At 40.2% G+C, this 22,111-nt stretch overlaps 1 protein-coding gene across 1 annotated transcript in view; it reads right to left on the reverse strand.

Moving 5' to 3' along the window:
• Positions 1-22,111, reverse strand: part of FSTL4 (follistatin like 4) — a 488,847-nt gene that overhangs the window by 16,172 nt on the left and 450,564 nt on the right. The window contains exons 9-12 of the mRNA XM_063123302.1: positions 8,583-8,744; positions 7,679-7,813; positions 5,403-5,429; positions 216-334 (exon numbers count right to left, since the gene is read on the reverse strand). Coding sequence (XP_062979372.1) covers positions 216-334; positions 5,403-5,429; positions 7,679-7,813; positions 8,583-8,744 — 443 coding nt within the window. The remainder of the gene's footprint in view (positions 1-215; positions 335-5,402; positions 5,430-7,678; positions 7,814-8,582; positions 8,745-22,111) is intronic.

Raw genomic sequence — 22,111 nt, forward strand, 5'->3', positions numbered from 1 at the left:
AGCTAGCTTAGCAATCCAATTTCGATCCTCCCCACCACTCACAACCCCACCCCTACATTGTATTTCAGGACCTTATGCTTGCTATCACCAGAACAAATTTACAGCGACACGGCAGTGTCCCTGTAGTTAAGGTCAGAGAGTAGATAAATAGGGTGACCATATGAAAAGGAGACCAAGATTATAAATAACTTGGGTACCAATGACCCCATCCTTACATAACTTGTGAAGACTTTCTCATTTGGTTTGATGTGTCTCTGGATCTCACAGTCGCTTGGCTGAATTATCGTGATTCCATCATCAGAAAAAACGTAGAACATGTTTCCCACACTGAGTCCTTAAAGAGAGAGAGAAAAACAAGAAGAGCAAGGGAAAAACATGTGATAATTTCCTATGTCTAAAAAAAAAAAGTAGGCTAAACCAAAATATTAAAATTAAAAATCACTATACAAAAAAAAAAAAAAAAAAAAAACCACCCAGAAATTGGGATGCTTTTGGTGCATTCACAAAATTAAAGTTCATGTCACAAGTAGGGCTTCAAGGAGTGAGGAAAGAGGTACAGATAGACTCAAAAATGTATTACCTTGGTGGTAGCAGTCATAAATTCAAGTAAGAAACTTGGGGTTGCATGTTTCACAGTCAAGTTAATATGCAGGTTTCTTTCCATTACATTAGAAACAGTTTAGTAAGTATTCAAATGTAGGAATACAACCATGCATTATACAATTTTTTTTAAACAATTTTTTTTAATTGTTCCAGGAAAGACTTTGTCAGGTGTATAATAGCCATTGGGTGTAAATATTTATATTAGCCACCAAAGCAAAGACATTTTTGAAATTTTGCAAACTGTAATTCACAAATGTGGAATTTTTTAGCATTGGAATAGCACTCATCTATCAAAACTGGGGCATTCCAGAAACTTAAGAAAAATAGCCTGTCAGTGAATTCCTAGTAAACAATTGTATTCTACATTTCTGCTTAATCAGAAATGTCCTTCAACTTTAGTAGTGCACTTTACTCTCCATTACATGCAAAAGCAGTAATGAATACCTTGTCTGCTGTACTGGGGATCTTTTCAATCACTCTGTTCAAAGATCCCATCACTATACATGTTTATATATTCTACAAATACAATATTATAATGGCTACTGTCATCCCAAATAATGTTGATAGTGTACTTATCTGCCAAACTTCCATAGTTCTGCTGCTGTGAAAATTTGGTTTAAATGCCCCTTTTGTTCTTGCATGGAATTGAAATCCTCAATTAAAGAAAATTCACCTTTTGTGGATTGTAGTTCTGTTTAGGCTAGCAACTTGTGAATCCTTCTTAGACTACAGAAATTACTGGAGGACATCAAGTCTTCCAGGACTCAAAATTAAGTATTCACAAAGGGTGCAATTCAGCCAAAGATAACAACTGTTCATTCCCATTGATTTCAATAGGAGAAAATTAAGTGTATAGCAATAGTTTGTTAAAATTAGCTGGACTTAAAAGTGTCTAGCTTTGTCTAGATTGTACCTAGGCAGTTTAATAATGAAAATATTTGTGACTGGTATAAATGAATTGGGATAAAGGAACTTCCATGCAATATTTGCTTTCTTTGTTTAATTGATGTGATAAATCATGGATTGCTTTTCAATACCAATGCTCCTTGTGGCACAGATCCTGCAAACAATTACTCAATGGAGTGCGAGTATTTGCAAGATTGGATCTTCTTGTGTTGATTACATTACATTAAAGCAAATGACATCTAGATGTCATATTATACAGTTTTTACTACGTTTGTTTGGTGTACTGAGAATTGGATATATGAAGTTTAGCCTTTGAGTTATACCACAGAAATACCCCAGTTAAGGCATCAAAGTGGACCTAGGAGCAATGATCCTAAATGTGATGGTGCAGTGAGGGATCATGCATTTTCTGAAAGCATAGCTTGCAAATTTCTATGTTATCATCACCACTGAAGAACTCAAATATCTTAGGCTTAGAATATCTTAGGCTGATATTTTCTACATATGTGGCCCAAAATCCCTTCTTGCCGCATGCACACAGTTCCTATGAGTTTCAATGGGGACTGAATGCACACATCAGAAGGCGGGATTTGGCCCTTGATGCAATGAGTGCACATTTCTGCAGATGTTTAAAATTGGGACATTTTAAAACAAATAATAACAATCATGCATTAACTTATAATTGTGAACTATGCCTATGTTCCAATTCATGCACATTAGCCACCCTACTCTATATGATCATTTTGATAGAAATGCATGTTAACTTTTCAGATTTTATTTGCCCTTTCCTTAGAACAGATGCTAATGGCAATACAAAGCATCTTTTAAATGTTGCTTATGTGTTAAATTTTCCGTTAGGAAAATGCAGTAAATTCTGATCTGATTTCCATTAGAACCAGGGCTGTGTTACACAAAGTTTCTAAACCTATTTTTATTAATGTAATATTTTGTTCTAATTAACTGCATTTCAAACAAGGGCGTAGCTCTTTCCTTATGGACCCCTAGACCACTTCTGTTACCAGAGCAGGCATTCATGTACTGTTTAATATATTTAATGTAGAACTGATTTCAGAGAAGAACTTCATAATGTCTTGACTGAATGACTGGTGTTGCAGTTATGTTAACTGGCACTGTAGCAGGGAGCAGAATTGTACTCACAGTGCTGTTTCTATTAGCAAATTAGCAAAACTGAACTTCATATTTCTAATCTAATATTCTTTCCACTTAAAACTGCTGCCAATAAAATGTTAATTGAAGCTAAATTTAAAAAATAAGGAATGACTCAACGGAGTATCTGTGAATCAAACATTACATCAACATAGTATCTGTGAATAAAAAAAATATGACAGTGTATGATGCCATAAACATGACATCAAACATGACATCAATATCAATATATATAGTGTGTATGTAATGTCAGATTTAATAAGTGACACACCTTTTTCCCGTTTATGGCATACTTGACTTGTATGCACACAAGCCTAGAATATCAGAAACAATCACAATAGGTTTTTTTTAAAAAAAACAATTTTGCAAAAGACTGTTGCATTATATAGGATAAAGATTTGATCATTGTGGAATATTATGTTTTATAAAAGGAACTCTGAAGATATCACATCTTTTTACTGTCGACTGTAAGTTGTGCTTCGGTGTTCTATTAGCATTGCATAGGCCTTTTCCACTCTGAGGAGAAGTGCATTTCTGCCACGCCCAGCACAGCTTGGGTGTGGGGAAGCCTTTGTGGGCAGAGGCGAGAGATGAGATGTGCCAGCCTGCCACTGGCTGAGCACAGTCTGGTGCCACCATGCTGGGAGGGGTTTAACTGTATATAAAGCGAGCCTACCCCTCCCAGCCTTCTCTTCGTTGTAGGGCTCCCTCCCTCCTTGTAGGCAGTATGAGCTTGCTGGTTGCCATTAGGGGGCCGAGTAGGAATTTTTTACTCATGTTCTGAATTGTACTTGAGTTTTTTCGCCTACTCCACACTGTAAGACGGCTGGGGAGTATTAAACAGGTTGATTGGTTGATTTCACAATTTGGTCACATTTGTTATGGGCAGCTAGGTAAGGGCATTCCAGAGAGGAATTTAGGATTGGTGAGCATTCAGGCACTGTTATGGTGGTTGGTACGTTCTGAGGCTCTCAGCTGTGAGCCCCGCGGCCTAGCAGGGAGATAAGGCGTACCTTTGAGGCCAACTCTTCTCACCCACTCAGTGCTATGTGGCCTGCGTTGGGGGTGACACCGGAAGGTCTCCCTACCACACAAGGGGTAGGCCTGTGGGGAGGGTGAAGGTTGCAGCGCCAACCCAACTTAGATGGGCCTGTTTCAGGCTTTACTGGATGCCGTATAGGATATCGCCCCCTTTGCAGATCTTATAATAAATTTGGCCCTGTTTAAATCCAAACTGTACATGTTTGTCTCTTATTTATCGACCTACGTGCTGCAACTGATGACACTAAGGGGCACTCAGTGGAGCCACTTTTAATTGGGTGAAGTCAATACAGGTAGATTATTTCAGCAATTTGAGGAATGTTGAGTCATTTTTAGCCTCAATGTGTGTCCAGAGAGTGCATCGCCACCACTGAAAAGTGGATCAAACCAGGATATGCTGTGTTATAATCAACATGCCAAAAGAAGTTAAACAGTAAGAGAGTGATCCTATACTGCCTTGAGTGCTGTTTTTGGTAGAAAGGCAGGGTACAAATCAAATCAATCAACCCCTAGACAGTGTTTGGGGTTCCACAGGATGCTACGAATCTCCTCCTCCGTGTCCACAGACAGAGCTAAGAGCACAGAGAAGGAGATACGATCATGGATCTTTCCTACCCCACCCCCTCCCAGTTGCCACGGACAGCTTCCCTTGCAAGGTTGCAACTGCGACATCATGAGAGAAGTTGGAGAGGGAGAAAAGGGGCATGCTGGTTGTCAGGGAGGGGAGAGGCTGGGATATGCAGTATCCTATGGCCTTTGCAGTCCCCTCCCCACCTACCAAAACAGTAGTCAGCTAGATGTCAGCCTCCCACTCATCTCCCGCTCCATTTCCCGCTTTTAGCATTATAAATTAAGCCACAAAAAACCCGACTGTACTGAAATAAGTCAGTATTTGTTGGGATTTCCTGTCATCTGCAGCTGAAGTTGTGCTGTAAAACGCCAACTAGAGGGTGCTGTTCCCATTGAACTGTATGGGTCATGTGGTCACTGCTCTCTTCCTTGTGTGATTCCAGTTCATTGCAAATGCAGAAGAGAAACAGGAAACAGAGCCAGGGTAAGGAAACGTGATCTCTTCCCCCACCCACCCCGCCCCGTCTGAAGGAGCCTATGAGGAATCATTCCACAGACTTATATAGGGAACGGAAATAGCTTGACAAGAATACAAAATTGCCAAATAGAATAAAAGTGGAAAGAGTAAACAAAGTCCTATAAGGAAGGAGTTCAACAGCTTTCCTGATATTTACCTAGCAAAAATATAAAGCTGAAGAATCTGGCTTAGAAAATAAATATCTGTACAAGTAAAGATTATACACAAAGAGGGGCAGGAATTGTTAGGTGCAAACACCACTATGTAGACATACATTTGTCCTAAAGTGCAGTGAATTTCAGCTTTAATTCTGGTATTTCTGATGATAAATAAGAATTACATGTTTAAGATCCCAGATTTAATATTTCTTGTTAACTTTCTGAATGCCTATTATGTTTTCTGGGGGAATTTTAGACTCTTTCTGAAAACTTGCATCACTACAATTGTACCAATTATTTGATTGGTTTGCCCATGACTTAAGCTGAGACCTGCCAACGGTGGTAAAGTTAGTGGCAAATCAGTGGAGAATGGTCCATTATGGAATTATTAAAGCAGACAAGCACATTATCACTACAACAAGACAATTTTACTGCAGTACCTTCCTCTCGCCACAGTATGTTTGCAACTGCAGCATCAGAGAAATGGGAGAGCCAGAAAATGGTCAAGAAAAGGAAACAAAAAACAATGTCAACATTTCATTGTAGCAGTTAAATGAATTTAAGACTCTTGTTCTTTTTTAATTTTTCAAACAGTTATTTCTGTGGTAGTCTTATAGCATCAAACCAGATGACTGATGAAATAAAGATTTCACGAGAAAGAAAGAAAAATCACCAGTTTTAATTTTCTCTAGTGGGATTTCCCAACCCTTCCCCCCCTCCCATCATCAAAGCTAGGAAATACTCATTAAGCTAAATATTTCTGATTTTTGGCTGAGTAAAGATTGCAAACCATTTCATAAGCAGATGATGCTCCTTTTTCTGTAGTAACGGCCTTTTATGTTGTACAATCACATGACAGCTGTAAACACATGAAAGCTTGCTGTAAAAGCAATGCATTTTCTGACAGATAATTACTATGCAAATAATAAGGAAAGCAGACTTCCTGCTTATGAATACTCATTAATGAACACTTTGATGTTCCAAAGTTTTATTTTTTTAAAACTTTTCTGGGCAATCCATAAAACCAGCCCTGTTATGTAGATTACTGTCATTCATTATTTTTGCTAATATTTATTGACATAGTATAGTATCAATGGCTATGGTTGTGTGCTATCTCCAGTATTCAAGGCAGTAAGCCTGTGTGCACCAGTTGCTGGGGAACATGGGTGGGAGGGTGCTGTTGCACCATGTCCTGCTTTGTTGGTCCCTGGCTGATGGCTGGTTGGCCACTGTGTGAACAGAGTGCTGGACGAGATGGACCCTTTTTTCTGATCCAGCATCAGGGCACTTCTTATATTTTTATAGTTGTGGTACTAATGCTTAGGGCTATTCTCACATTGTGCAGTAGCAGCTCTGTGTTTGCCACTGAATGCACATTAGTTGGGGAGTCACAGTCAATCCCAGTTTCCTGGTGATTGTTGTCTCGTGATATACATATTTGAAGACAAACTCATGAATTGCAGTTTTATATGTATCTGTACAACATCTTAATGGTACACCTTTAAAACATTATGTGAAGAGTAGCCCTTTTGACATACTCAATTTGATCCTCATGGTGATACAATGGTTATTGTTGTTGCTTTTAAAAAAGAACAAACAGCTCCAAAGATTGTCATTTTACAGCAGACCATTGCTAGTTTGGGGCATCAGAGGAGACATACATATAAACTCAGATTTAGGCATCATTAAAAGAAATGTGATTATTTGGGCTTTTGAGAAATAGTTTGTACCTCATTCTTCCCTACCATGCAAACTTATTCTTGTATATTTCATATAACTCTTTAAGTCGGTAAACAACCCTACAAATATTTAATAAACTGGACTTCCATGAAGTGTCACTAGTGTTGGGATGAATCTGAACCAAGTCCAGATTTGCCCAACAATTTTAGGAGTTCGTTGAAGCTTTTTCCAGCACCATTACAGACTTTGTGTGAAGGTGGTAAACTCCAAAATGTCTTGGTGACAGCATATTCCGGCAGATGTCATGAGAAAGCCTAGAGATCTTGGAATGTATTCTTGCCACCACCCATGAGCTGAATCCATGAGAATGGGACAACAGGAAGGGCTCAAGCTGAACTGGGTTATGGAGAGCAGGCTTGGAGGTCGCTAGTTCCCATGTGTAATCAGGAACACACCAGTGACTAGAGGTTTCCCTGCAGCCTATGGTCCTCCCTAAGTGGATGGTATTATTGCTGTAACCTTCAGTTTTAGATGACTTGCTGGGGGTATCCTAATTTGAAAGAGGTACAGACTTCAGACAGGCTTATAGGTTCCCTAGTGTTCCTATGCCCATTAGTGAGTACTAGATCTCCGGTGGATGTCTGGAGAATTAATCATTTTTTTAGGCTTAATTCCAGATTGGTCCATGGTATGCTACCCGTCACTAATTTCCTCATGTTCCACACAGAATTTCAAATACATATATGTTTAAGGTTACTAATGAAAAGGTATGGCTTCTTTTCACAAGAGTTTGATAACGGCTAAACATCAACAGTGAGGTCATCATGAAGTCACTTTGAATTCTGCAATTAATTATTGCTCATGATAAATAGGAATTAGGTGGTTACGGTGAAGTTAGGCCTGATCATGTGAGTCTTTACTCAGACAAAATCCAATTTCACTCAAGTCCACAATTTTTAAAAAGACAAACAGGAAACTAGTAACTTTAGATACATATTCACATATACTAATAAGGTACTAAAAGAAATAAACCTACGGGTCTTTCTAGCTGAATCTTCAATGAAGAGAGAAGAAATATCCTCATCTACGCCCACTTCATTTTTAGCAATGCAAGTATAGGCACCTGTATCTTCATATCGAACACTATTTATGTGAAGTTCGCTTCCATTTGCTGTAATAATAATAATAATAATAATAATAATAATAATAATAATAGGCAGGAAAGAAGCAAAGAAAAAAGAAACCCATAAACAGCTATCACTTGTAACAAGTTTTGGAAAGTGAGGCGTTTTAGGCTGCAAGTCTAAGCACATTTACTTGGCAGAAATAAAATGGGTTCAGAGTGTCAGCCTCACAATGATTTTCTAGTCAAGTAGTTTCAGAGTTGAGATTGCCCACAGATGGAGAAATCTGGAAATACTGAAGATGAGTGATTGGAAAACCATGAAACCATGAAAGTTGACACAGTTTGTAAGAATAAGGGAAGGACAACAATTGGTGAATACATTTTCAAAGAGGAAGCATTTTTTAAAAAATTCTATGAATATCAATAGAGAACATAGCATTTTATAGGCATTCTTCCGTCACTATAAATAACTTGTAAAACGGCAATTATATAGGAATTGTGAAATATGTTTAACATATTTTATGCCTTAATTTTATTTTATTTTCATTATAAACTGATAAAAAGAATTGCAAACTGCCTTAATTCCCATATTAGCCCTATGAAAACATCTGCAACATGTGGGGCCAATTATCTTTCATCCTAACCAAGACAACATTTGATAAGAGCGTTTTCCCATAGATGAAACAAAAAGTCTTAGCTGGGTTTGAAATATGATTGTGGATTAATAAAGGAAATAAAAGTGAAGTACACAACCCATTCCATTTGAATCTGGCTTATGATAAATAAATAAAAAAACAATTTTTTTTATCCTTACCTAACAACTTCAGTTGTTTGGATAATTTTGGTGTGATACCAATGCCATTCTTTAGCCAGGAAATTTGAGGATTTGGAATGCCCTCAGCATGACATTTGAGGCTTGCTGATACGCCAGGTTCTTGTGCCTGGGTTTCAGGATAGACACGAATCACTGGTGGAACTATGGAGAGAAAAACGGAATTGGTGACTTTAAACTAAGCTGTTGTATGTCAGCTCATATTGTTCCCTGCAAGTCACTAACATCGAACAGCATATTCAGAGCAAAACCACATGTTACATGAAATTGCATGTTTCTTTCTCTTGACAGTTGTTTTTTTTAACCTTGAAAGCTGCAAGTGAGAAAGTGTGTGAAGGCTCAGTACAGATGGCGGAGAAATTAATTCCGTTTGCAACTTACCTATTTTGCATGTTCTAGCCACTATGTAACTGAAACTCAGTTATCCTTTGAATTTCAAACTTCTACAAATTTTAGGATGGAATTTTCCAATCAAAAAATGGATATATTAGAGAATATGCTTGGAAAAAATGTGTATATTAGGCAAAAATGCATGTATTAGGAGAAAAAATTCCATGTCAACTTTAAAATAACAATAAAAAAATTGGAAGTATGCTCAAAATTTGAGATGAACCAAATCTAAGACTGGAAAAATGAAAAATTGTGATAAATCAAAATTGACAGTTTTGTTCATCCTTAGAGTACTGTTTTGCTTATAGGGACTTCCTTAATACCACATTTCTGGTTTATTGTTTTATTATTTGAATTCTACTGTCCTCTGTCTCTGCACAGCTGTTAATAATTTAAGCAGTAAAAATATTTCAAAACAAAATTAAATGATACTAAATACATCTACAAAAAAGCAGCAAGTGGATCTAAATGTGTAAGAAACATTACTAAAAAACCAAGTTGTATTTACAAGGCCCTTAATACCTATGCGATCACAAACATGATGTATATTTATAGTAATATGCCCAAAGGTGAATATATTAATGCTCAGTTGAAATATAGCCCCCATCACTTCAGCACGCTATTTGCAGGCTGCAAAGTTGTTGTACTTTTTTAACCCACAGATCTCTGGAGTGAGTGCAGAAAGTACTGCACTTACTCCAATAGCTCCATGATGCAGATGTGCCATTGACATGAAGACGAATTAGAGAGAATGCAATGCTCCCTGCCGTTGCTCCAGAGTATTGTGGGTAAAAAAAAATTGTGCACACCACTACCAGTATGATCACGAAATAAATGATGGCAGCAGCGGAAAAGGTGAGGGGATAGTTTATACCACCCAAACCCCTATGTTTGAACTGAAAAGAACTTTCAGTTTAACTCTTCTGTATATAAAAACTGGTTGATCACATAATAGTGGGTCCATGAAAGAGTTTCCTACAGCTACCATGTTTTGCTGTGGTCATATAAATGCTCCTTCGGTCTCTAAGCAACATTAACAGGATGCGTGTGGATAGAGTTAATTTTAAAATAACTAAATATGGCAATAGGAGTTTGCTGCCTAATTAAACTGCTCTATTTTGAAAATCTGGGAAATAATACAGAATCTCTGTTCTGTAGAACCACCGTCCTGGTGAAATATACACAGGATACCCTTGTAATTTCATCCTAATCGTCTTTGCCATGCAATACAAATTAACTCTGATAGCATCAATGAAAGTTATATCTGTCGTGAAGGAACCCATTAAAGAATCTGTTGTTCCACTGCCTGAAGAGCAGTTCTGAGGAGACCAAAAGCTTGACTATTTCTGCCAACTAAAGATCTAATAAAAGGTACCATTTTAATTGATTTAATTCTAAAGGGCCAAGAGGCTGGATTGGACCCCAATTAAGTAACTACGCATTTATTGACATCTAGTCAATAAACAGGTGTAGCTATCGAAAAGCACTCTGAAGTGTTTTGTTCACCATTGTGAATTTTCCATTGCACATTTCAGTGAATGTGGAGAGGGGTAGTTGTCATAGTTCATGCTAAGTCACGAACAACAAAGAGTCTTCTAGAAGTTTTGGACTTCAAGTCATATCAGCCCTAGCCAGCATGGCCAATAGTCAGGAATGGCAGCAGGTTGGTGAAGGCTGGCATAACATTTCATGGATTAGAGTTCACTTCATTAGAGGCATCAGGTTGATACATCCAATCCACAAAAGCTTATGCCATAACCCATTTGTTAACCTATAGCAGCGGTTCTCAATTAGCTAAGTACTGCGGACCCCTTGTTTTTCAAATGCCAAGCCATGGATCCTCTACTTTTGAAAAAAATGTTATCTCTATGGTAGTTACCTGTGCAAAGTATTTCTTTGGAGAAAATAAGGGGTAGCCCCTAATAAGCAAAGAATTTTAGGTATACTAAAAACAGACCATAAAATTTGTGATATTTGTGATATTACCACGCAAAAATGACAATGATTTAGTTAGGAATATAAAGCCGAAGTTAATTTTACTAACGTCTAGATTACAATTGAACAAATTGTAACCTGTTGAGTAGCTACTAAACCTAAATGTGATGGGAGAAAACATGTCTCTTTTTGTCCCGAACAATCCCTTCCACATCCGGTTCAATATTTCCTACTTTCAATCTCAAATCTGGATCAACACCAAGCTGATTTCTGTGCTTGTTCTTCATATAACAAAATGTCGAAAATGTTTGTTCACAAAGATATGTGGAACAAAAGGGAACTAGATGTTTCAAAGCTTTTTCACCTAACTTCTTATAATCAGGAAAAAACTTCACCAAGAATTGGTCCAGTCTATATTCTTTGAAAAATGATTTCAATCAACCATCACAAGTCACATCAACAAATGCATCTTGCTCTTCCTCAGATAGAGTTGTTAGTTGTACGTCACCACATTCAAAAGGATTCCTTATCCATGGGTTTTCAGGATTAGGTGCAAGGAAGTAATCTCTGAAGCTACTTGCTAAATCATGCAGGTGCTTTCACGCATGACATCACCATCGAAGCAAATGGAGCGCGGGAGACAGCGTATTTTCTTTTATTAAAATGCGGACCTTGCAGAACTAATATGTGAATGGTGCCACGGACCCCACTGGGTGGGTTACATGGGCCCCCTGGGGTCCGCAGACCACCAATTGGGAACCACTGATCTATAGGGTTCCACAAGTCTCCTTCATGAATGAAGAACACACCCATTTCCTTATTCTGTTTTTCCCTCAAGCCAGTCTATAATGCTGTTATGATGTCAGTGGGTTGGATTTTCTCCCTTCCCCAGAAGACCCTGTTCCTCCTCCCACACTGTTCTGGGGTTGTTGTTTTTAGGGGGCACTGGAGGCTGCAGGGAAAAGGAGAAAATGATGAAAACTGCCTCCTCCCCATCCTCCAGCGCAATAGTTAAATGAACAAAGTACCAGTCATGGGAGCTACAAAAGAGTCTGGATTCAAGCCACTGCACAGAAGAGCCCGTGTTTTGTGTTATTTTAACCTTTGGGCCATTATTTTCCTTGCCCCAAAGATTAAAACATGGATTAGAACTCACACCACCAGAAACCCAATTTAAATGGCACAGGAATGCTAAAATAGTGCTGGTTGATGTTTAAAGTTTAAACAAGGATTGATGAAGGAGGGGTTGTAAGGAATTAATTTTGGATTGTTTCTATAGTACTAGTGCAACTGCCGTGTCACCATGGAGGCTAGTAGCCTGGGAACAACTGGATGAAAATATGTGTACCCATTTCCCTTTGTGAACAAGTTTGCACTTTTAAAATAGATGTAGTACAAATAAACCAGCAAAGGTGAAAAAAAAGATGTTCTTTTTAAAAAGATTGTTTACTATTTTTTAAATTTTGAGGCTGAAAACACATGATGTAAGATTTCTCTCTCTCTTCTCCATGTCATGTCCTTTCAGCAATTATTTCCTCAGCACATCTTTGTCCTCCTCTATCACCAACTGATTTTTCCTCAGGCCCTTTCCCAACATTCTGTGCCTGTCCTTTCATTGGCCCAGCACTCTAAGAGCTCACAGGACTAAGCATTATTACACATGCATACACACACGTTACATTATCTGTACAGCGTGGGGCATATGAATTAACCTCCTGTTTGCCTCATCCCTCTCCTTTGCCCTTCCTGAACTGCCCAAAGCTTGAGCTTCGAACTTCTTTGAATTTTCAAAATTTTCTGCATGTCTACACTGCTCAAGCTTCAATTTTTTTTAAAAAAATGAGCAAAATTGGCCTGGAAGACCTCTAGTAATAAGCCATACACTACCACATTCTTATATAAGATTCTTGTAAGGAAGCATAAACCAAATACACTGACCTTAGTTAAACAATGGAGGCATTTTCATGAGAATGATGTTAACTGATAGTATTTTAATGCACACCATTACTATGCAGTACTTTCTGTTTGTAGGCAATTTTAAGGCAATGGTCATTACAGGCATATCAAAGAGGCATAGCTAAAATAGCTGTCTAAACCAACGATTGCTTTTGACCTATTACTGGCTGGAAGCTTGACCTGGGGAAAAGGGAATTTTACGAGAAACATTCTTGCCCAGTAAGGCTCATCTCCTAGACAGGTCAAAACCACAAAAGATACTGTAAGTTGGGAAATTTCTACAGAACTGTATGAGTAAAAATATGATGATGATGATGATGATGATGATGATGATGATTTATTTATATAGCACCATCAATGTACATGGTGCTGTACAGAGTAAAACAGTAAAACAGTAAATAGCAAGACCCTGCCGCTTAGGCTTACATTCTAATTAAATCATGGTAAAACAATAAGGAGGGGAAGAGAATGCAAACCGGCACAGGGTAGGGTAAACAGGCACAGGGTAGGGTAAAACTAACAGTATAAAGTCCAAACAACATCAAGTTTTAAAAGCTTTAGGAAAAAGAAAAGTTTTTAGCTGGGCTTTAAAAGCTGCGATTGAACTTGTCATGTGAATATGAAGGGGTAGAATTAAAAGAGTACAGTAGCCGATCAGACTACAGTAAGCAATCACATTACATGTCATGTTCATGTGTAAAACTATAAAAGCAAAGGAAAGATACTGAGTGGGGTTGCGCCTTTGTGGGAGTAAACGTTGCTGGCAAACATTTGTATTTGTAATATAGGTACTGTGCTTTGTTTTCTTTTCTTTTCCAATTGTAATCTTTGTCAACAAATACCATGGTATCATTTCTTTCTATAATAGTCTTAAATACACTCGCTTGTTGCTGATAAATGTTTAAAATATAGACTATGAGCATCTGTTTATAAAGTATATTGAGCATAAAATGACTGATTCCAGAAAAACACACACATCTCAATGGACCCAAATAGAGACAGGACATAGGGCCTGTCACGATAACAAGAGGTCTGCTTAATCAGATGTATTATCCATAAATTATTTATCCTACATGGTGCTAACTCAGTTTGCAACATCAACATCCAAAATTATACTTGCTTTGAGACCTTTATGGAAGGACTCTTGGTCCATCTAACCCAGTATTGTCAACACTGACTGGCAGCAGCTCCCCAGGGTTTCAGGCAGGAGTTTTGCCAGACTTATGTAGAAATATGGGAATTGAGCACATGTGCATGCAAAGCATGTGCTTTAGCACTGAGGTATGGCCTCTCCCAATGTCATATCCAGAAAGAAAGGATTTATAATACCTAGGGCCTTGCTAGACCTACCGGATAATCCGGCCGGGAGTCAGGGCGACGGTGCACTACAGCTAGCACGCGCCGTTGCCCTTTTCCACACGTAAGACGTGATGGGGCAAGGGGAAGCCCCGTCGCGTCCACCATTTTTGTTTTGACTTAAAGGGCCATGTGCGCAGGAGTGCACCACCGAAGAAGGTAGGTGTTTTTAAAATAAATATAGGGTCCCCGCTCCCCCTGCCCCTGATTCCCCCCACAATGCCTGATGCCCCCCTGCCCGCTCGCTCGCCCGTCCTCCCCCCTCCCCAATGCCCTGTCCCCGTCCTTCTTTCCCCCCTCCCCGATGCCCTGTCCCCTGTTCTTCTTTCCCCCCTCCCCGATGCCCTGTCCCCCTCTTTCTTTCCCCCCTCCCTGATGCCCTGTCCCCCGTCCTTCTTTCCCCTCCCGATGCCCTGTCCCCCGTCCTTCTTTCCCCCCCTCCCCGATGCCATTCCCTGTCCTTCTTTCCCCCCCTCCCCGATGCCCTGTCCCCTGTCCTTCCCCCTCCCCGATGCCCTGTCCCCCGTCCTTCTTTCCCCCTCCCCGATGCCCATGCCCGTCCTTCTTCCCCATCCCCCGTCCGCCATGCCCGTGCCCGTCCTTCTTCCCCCCTCTCTCCTGCTGGGTCCAGCCTTTCCCCCAGCCCCTATCTCCCCCCCGTGATTCCCCCCCCGGCCCAATGGGCACAGTGCTCCTATGAGCCCATGGCTTCTCCCAGCTACTCGCGAGTAAGTGAGCAGCCAGGAAAAGCCACGGAAGTTGCTAGACTCAGGCCGGGGCTGCGGAAAAGCTGGGCCATAAGCAAATCCGCTTATCCCAGCTTAAGGGAGGCCTTAGCCCGGCCTGACCCCGGGACCCCCTGTGCGTCATCTGGATGCACAGGAGGGAGACCGGGCCTCACACCGCGCTAACGTCTAGCAACGGCCCTAGTAATTATATTCAGCTACAATATCTTTTAAGCAATCTCTTCCTTCCCTGTGACTATCAGCAGAAAGATCACATTCTCTCGCACTTACATACTGATCCCTAAAACAGTCCTCAAGTCACCAGTTCCATTAACATTGTAAATGGAATCAGAAACGACAGTGGCATTGCCAGTCTTTTCAGTTTCAGAGACCTTAAAAAAGACTGTTCAGGTGTAAGTTGAACTGAAGCGACTGGAGGCAATGATGGAGAAAAAACATGAGAACTGAGAGGTGAAAACACAGGAGTGGGCCTTGCTTCCATTTTACATTAAGCTTCTGGATTTCTTTAATGTTATCCATAAAACTATCAAGGCCAATTGCACGATTAGTTCATTCATTACATTAAGCTCTACAAACCATGAGCTACTCTATCCAGGCTGACAGCATGCTTTTGTACCTTGCCAAGGCTACTAATCATAGACTGTCTGGAGGAATACATGCCAGATTGGTTAGATCCTCTCTCAGAAGGAAAGAGATTTGTGTACTGTGGCTACTACAAAAGCCAACTTTCTCTTAGTAAATTAATGTGAGTGAAAAGTCCAACATATTAATATCACTAAGCTCCTGAACCATGCCCATACAGGCCAATTCCCAAACCAATTTTAGCAGACATTACACCATCTCTTCAAATGGGCATGAAAGTTGCAACCTTTTTAAATATACTGATTATGTTTATAAAGGGAAACAGACAAACTCTCTCAGGGTTGAACATCTACGCTGGCAGATCATTTCCACATACTTTTCAACATTAAAACCTTGTAGTGACTTAAGAGATCCTTTGGATGTTTTTGGTGTTCACAGATCTGTGAAATTCTGGTCGTTGCCATGAGCTCTGTGGTATGAATATTGGGTTGGAACCAGAGAAGGCCTTAGCAGAGCTAAGTAAATCAATCAATATTCCTACCTCTCCCAGCATTCCTCAACCTGTAGGACTTTTTTCTGTCTACCTGTGAGAAACTGTTGGAGAATTTCTCCTCCCACTGGAGAAATTCAGTGGAATTGTTCATCCAATTTATCTGCCCACAAATTTGGTAGAGAGTTTCAGAGTTCATTTATGCACAGCTCTAGTTCCAGCACAGCTTTTATTATATATTAATTATAAAAAATAAAACATTTTTTCCAAGGTGGTGCAGAACATTAAAATAGGACATCAGTAATACAACCAGAATTAAAACAAATACTAATATTTTGTAAGCAGCAAATAAATATTCATGACCAGCCTAAAAAGTACTCAAAAAAGGCTTGAAGACATTTTTTTTCCAATTGCTGCCTAAAGACAGGAAGAAGGGGGGCTTGTTGCAGTTGCCCAGGAAAGAACTCCATAATCTGGGGCTACCACTAAAAAGGTCATCTCCCTGGTGCCAGTATATCTAATTTTAGTAAATCATAGGATACAAAGCAAGGCTGCTGAAGCCAATTTTAAGGCTCAGATAGGTTCTTATAAGTGCAAGCTGGTCTTCAAATAACCTAAGTCATTTATTATTAGATGCTGCAGTTCCTAGAAATTCAGTGGCACAAGGCCAAGCCTTGTCACTTGGAATTAATAAGGCTGAGGTTACTTCAGGCTGCAATCCTATGCACACTTACCTAAGAGTAAGTCTCACTGGCCTCAATGGGGCTTTCTTCTGAGCAGACATGCATAGGATCTAGTATCCATATTCATTTGAGGACATCAACTGAGAATGGAACGCTTTCCCATATATTTTAACAGCAACCCTGAGAGTACAGATTTACACCATGAAAGTATTACCACTAGTAAGGTACTGAATCAAAGTTCTCCATTAAAAATGTCTTAAAGTGAAATTATATTGTACTATGTCACTAATTCAGAATGATTAATCAGGTTTGCGCATTATACTTTCACCTCTCAAGAAAGCATTGCACCTCATTTCCTGTGCTACTTTCACCCACGCTGTTTTAAATATTTGATTTCTATTCCCTTGTCCAGATAATTCATGGCAACACTAAGTTATTGCTTGTAATGGCTTTGCAGTAGCTTGGAAAGCATAGAATGAGTTTGTATTGTCCTTGATAAAATAAATCGTAGGCAAGCACCTTTTGTCTTATACTTGCAAGGTCATTAGATTGAGACTTTGGAATTTATGGAGAAATAGAATACCTTTCCCTTACTGAATATATATAAAAAATGCTAACTAAAAACTCTCATTTCTACCCAAAAGCCATAAAAAAAACATATAAACACACAATGAATGTTCAAGCAACAGTTGCAACCTTTCTTAAGAAAAGATTGAATTTGCCAGTCCATGCGTAGATATTTATTTATGTGACAAATTCAGAGGAGTAATGTAAGATGAGGGTAATGACTGTATTGTGCCTGCAGCATGGAGTACGGAAGGCACAAGACCGCCCGCTGCTTGAGGCAGGAGCACGCGTTGGTGCCAGGAATGGGGGAAAGCTGAAAATGCACACACTACTGCTGCGCGTGGCAGTGAGAGCTTCAAGGTGCCGCTGCCGTGGACGGGGAGTGCAAGCTAGCACATGTTGCTGCTGGAGGTGGGGGGAGCACAAACTCCCGGGTGATACTGCTGAGGGTGGAGGAGGGTGAGCTGCCATCACCCACTCTCCCTTAATCCTTATGTATGAGGGGACCCTTTTTCAAGCTGAGGGAGGTGGTCCTGGAAATTGCCTACGCTGCGGCAGCACAGGTAATCTCCAGAGATTCCTCCTTGTCAATGCCTTGCTCTGAAAAAGGATCCTCAGAGCAAGGCATTTTGCTGGGTGGGCTCTGTGGAGAGCCCCACCAGGTGTTCTCTTGCTGCAACCTGGGTGTGTGGCAGGAATGGCAGCATACGGCAGCATCTCAAGGTCCTTTAAGAGGATCCCCCACCCCAATGCCATGTTTACCCCTGTTATTTACAGCTCATGTCTCCAGCTCCTGTAAGAAGTTGTGATAGAAACATATAATCATGCAAATAAACAACAAACACATTCCTATGAGCAGAGCAAACAAACCCAGGCCATAAAAACCAATTGCAAATGCAAGTTAAGTTCCTTCCCAGCCCTATCAACTGCCAGCTAACCTCTGTCCATAACAAGGTATTGAAGAAGTACTAAAATGGAGATTGCCCTGGCCATGCTCTCTGGTTGTAAGCTGGTAGTGGACCAGAGGAAATCACTTTCCTCTCTGGTCCATTCCAAGGCCTTGCTCACAGAAACCCCTCATTTTTCCAGAGCCAAGCAGCAAACAGCTTATAACGCTGCTGGTAGCATGAAGGAGAAGATCTCCTCACTCTTTCCCTAGCTGGAACCCCCAGTAAGTGGGGACACAACATCTACACAATTTTGATATGATCTATGAAGCCCTCCTTTATGTTATTTCAGTATAACCATAAATCTTGTTATCACTTGTTCTCTACATTTTTAATGGTAAAAACTAATACTCTGCAAACAGGAGCCAAACTAACTATTATGTCCTATGGTCATTTGGATGAATATTTCACCAGGATCTTTAACATAAGGTTGTGGCATTTCATTATTTTGGAAAGGCAGTTCTTATTCCGTTCCATGCATCTCACCTTGGCTTTTTAAAAACTAACATAAATATGTATTTGCTTTTACTCATGCCTGTGTATTTAGTAACCTTTGGGTAAAGACGGAACAGTAGAGGGGATTTGAAAGCAGGAGCATTGCATCCAAACACATGCATATTTTTCTGACTCATTATGAGCTCTGGAGAATAACATAGTTCTGCAGGTTTTCAGTGTGTTCTCTTTGAACAGAACAAAAGCTGGCAGTAGTGTGTGCTTATTGGCTAGCACTCAAGATGACCTCACCAACACGCATTCCCCCCATACCACAATCCATTAAGTATTTGTATTCTATTTTATTCTTTTAACCGTTTGTAATCTGTCAGAGAACACTTGTTATTAGATGGATTTAAAATATAATACATACATACATTTTTTGCTACAGTTAAAAATGTGATGTGGAAGGATAAATTGAAGGGTGAAATGACATAGGGTTGAATGTCAATATGCTCTATTTTTAAAGCTCATGTGGTGCTGGTCCTTAAGGAAAGGTGAAGACTGAGGATTGATACACCCTCTTGGAATGAGATGCAATTCCCTGATCCAGCATTAGATTCTTCCAAAATTGTTCTGCCATATTACCAGTTTTATTTACAGTGGGACAATTCCAAAGGATGCATTAGGAAGCCTCATTTTGTACAGTACACTGTGCTTTTGCTGCTCGTCACAACTTCCTGTTCCTTTCATTCATTCCTTCTTGTCCCCGTTGGTTCACACTTGCACATGGATAAAACACTGTAGTCTTGATGCGATTGTACTTATAAGTTGTATCAAGCTTCTGTTTGACTGGTGTTTTGTCAATCTGGGAGAGTGCATGCACCACATCAGAACCACACACTGCACAAAGAGAAACGTGATGCAATCATAACTAGATCACATTAAGATTGCTTTTTCTAAAGTGTTTTATCTATTTGCTCATGTGCATGGATAATAAAGAAGGTGAAAAAAAAAGATTCAAAGGAGGAATGGTGTGCAAGGCAGAACAATCCCACACAACAATAAAGGGACAGAAGAGGAAATCCAACCATCTCTGTCTAGCATCCAATTTGCAGGGGTGTATGTCTATAATGCAAGTTGTAAACCCAAGTTCTCATACCTTGGATGAAAATGCAGTTGTGACAACTCCTAGAATGCTATGTCTGCTCTCACCCAACATTAAAAAATACCTGTTCAACAAACATTCCCCTTCGGTTTTTCTGACATTCAGCAATTTGTAATGGTAGCAATTTGTAATGGTAGTGGTCATAGGCATGCACAAAGGGTGTGCTGAGTATGCCCAGGCACACCCTAATGTCTCAAGCACTAAGCACACCTGTGTGCACACCCTGATGAAATGTGCTGCACATGCCTATGCATGTGGTGCTGTGCTGCCATTCAAAATTCAACAAATATGCAAGCCAAGACAATTACTATCTGAGGACGTAATATGTAAGATACAAGTGGAGCCCTTCAACAAAATGTCATAATGTTTCCCAGGTGCTTGTGTGTTTGCAGTGTGGAGTTGCGGAAGTGAAGGGTGAGAAATAATGAGATGAGACACAAGATTGGATTTAAAATATGGACCACATTTATTGAAAGATCTGCAGAAGGGGGGCAGGCCTAAGCGGGCATCAACTATTGACCATCCTTGAGGTCATTCTGGGATCAGGCGAGGCAATCACAGCCTTGTTCATTCGCCACCATACATGCTTCCCCCTTATGGAGTCGGGAGGCCTTCCGGTGTCAAACCCCCTCATGCTGCTGGGCTCTGAGTGGTTTGAGTAGGGTTGGCCTCAAAGGTAACCCTTATCCCCCCATCTAGTGCCTCAGGGCTTCCACTGGTTGGCCCTCAGGGATTTCCTATCACCATAAACGGTGCCAGTGAAAGCTCACCAATTTACACCTCACCCCAGATGCTCGCTCCTATCCTCCTACCCATCCAATGTGACCAAATTGCAACCAAATCAACCTAATTAAGCACCCTGCCTGTCTTACAGTGTGAAGTAGGTGAAAAAACTCATAACCAAGTTAGATTATGAGCAAAAAATTCCTACTCAGCCTCCAAAAAGACGACCAGCGAACCCACACTGTCTACAGGGAAGGGAGAGAGGGAGCCGTGCAGCGAAAGAGGCTGATGGGAAGGGCGTTTTGGCTTTTATAGCCTGCTCCCTCTCCCATCGTGAGTGGCACCAAAGGAGGCAGCCAATGGCTGACCTCCCCGCCTCATTGCACCACCCTCACCCGCAACTAGCCTCCCCACCCCCAGGCTTTGCCAGGCATTTCTCCCTATTCAAACTTCCAGCCACTCCATGGGAGGGTTCCATCCTTAAAGACAGCCTAAAAATAATTTTACACAAATAAATAAATAAATTTACATAAATAAATCAGTCCCTCTCCTACCTACTTTTCAGTCCCATTCTCAAATGTCAGAATTCCGTGAGCACTGAGCAAGCTCAGTTCCTATTGGGCTGTTTTTGCAGGTTTCCTTTGGGGTTTTCCTAAGTACAATATTTTGTATTTCTGCAAAGCTTAGGGCTCCTGTGTTACTGTTTGGCTACATAGGCTTGAGTACCCAAAGATGCAGTGTATACTAATATACTGAGAGCATGAGGAGGAAGACAAAAATACAACAAGCTGTAACAGGTAAAATGACATGGCTTGTAAGTTAACAGTGGCACTCCAGTGTGGGTGCAACACAAAGATGAGAGTTTCAGGTGTGAAGCCCTAAGCCAAAACAGCATTCTGATGTTGCATCAATTATTTATATTGACAGATCATTTGCCGCTGACATTTTGAATTTTTTGTTATAAAAAAATGGCAGGTGTTTGCTACCTTTATGCTTTTCTTCTAAATGCTAGAATGTCCTATATTACAATGTTCAAAATGGCTCTCTCTTCCTTTCTCTCTCTCTCTCTCTTGCTAGAAAACTCTCCTGGAGGATCTCTGAAATTGGATTGAGGAGCCAACTGCCTTTGGTAGCCATTTTCATGGACGACGTTATGATGATTTATGTCAACTTATTCTACAGTGCAGCAACCAAGGAAAATGATTCCCTACACTAAGGGGTCTTTGGTTTGCAAACTATCCATTTTCATAGCAGATTACTGTTTTATGAGACTCTTTATCCCCGAAAGAGCTTTCTGTTAGAAATGATAAATGGCTTTTCTTGCTCTAAACCTGATGTATAAAATACAAACCTCTGATGTGGTATGAGCACATAGAAGGGGGGGAAGCATGTTATCAGCATACCCACTTTTCTTTATGACCCCTATTACATATTCATGCAAGTAGGGTATATTGCATTAGATTCATTCCCTCTCCTTGACAGAAATAATATGAAAGATAGCTCAATTCATAGAAATGCCAGTGGTGTTGTTCTCAC

Source organism: Elgaria multicarinata, chromosome 3, assembly GCF_023053635.1.
Source record: "Elgaria multicarinata webbii isolate HBS135686 ecotype San Diego chromosome 3, rElgMul1.1.pri, whole genome shotgun sequence".
NCBI classification, from domain to species: Eukaryota; Metazoa; Chordata; class Lepidosauria; order Squamata; family Anguidae; genus Elgaria; species Elgaria multicarinata.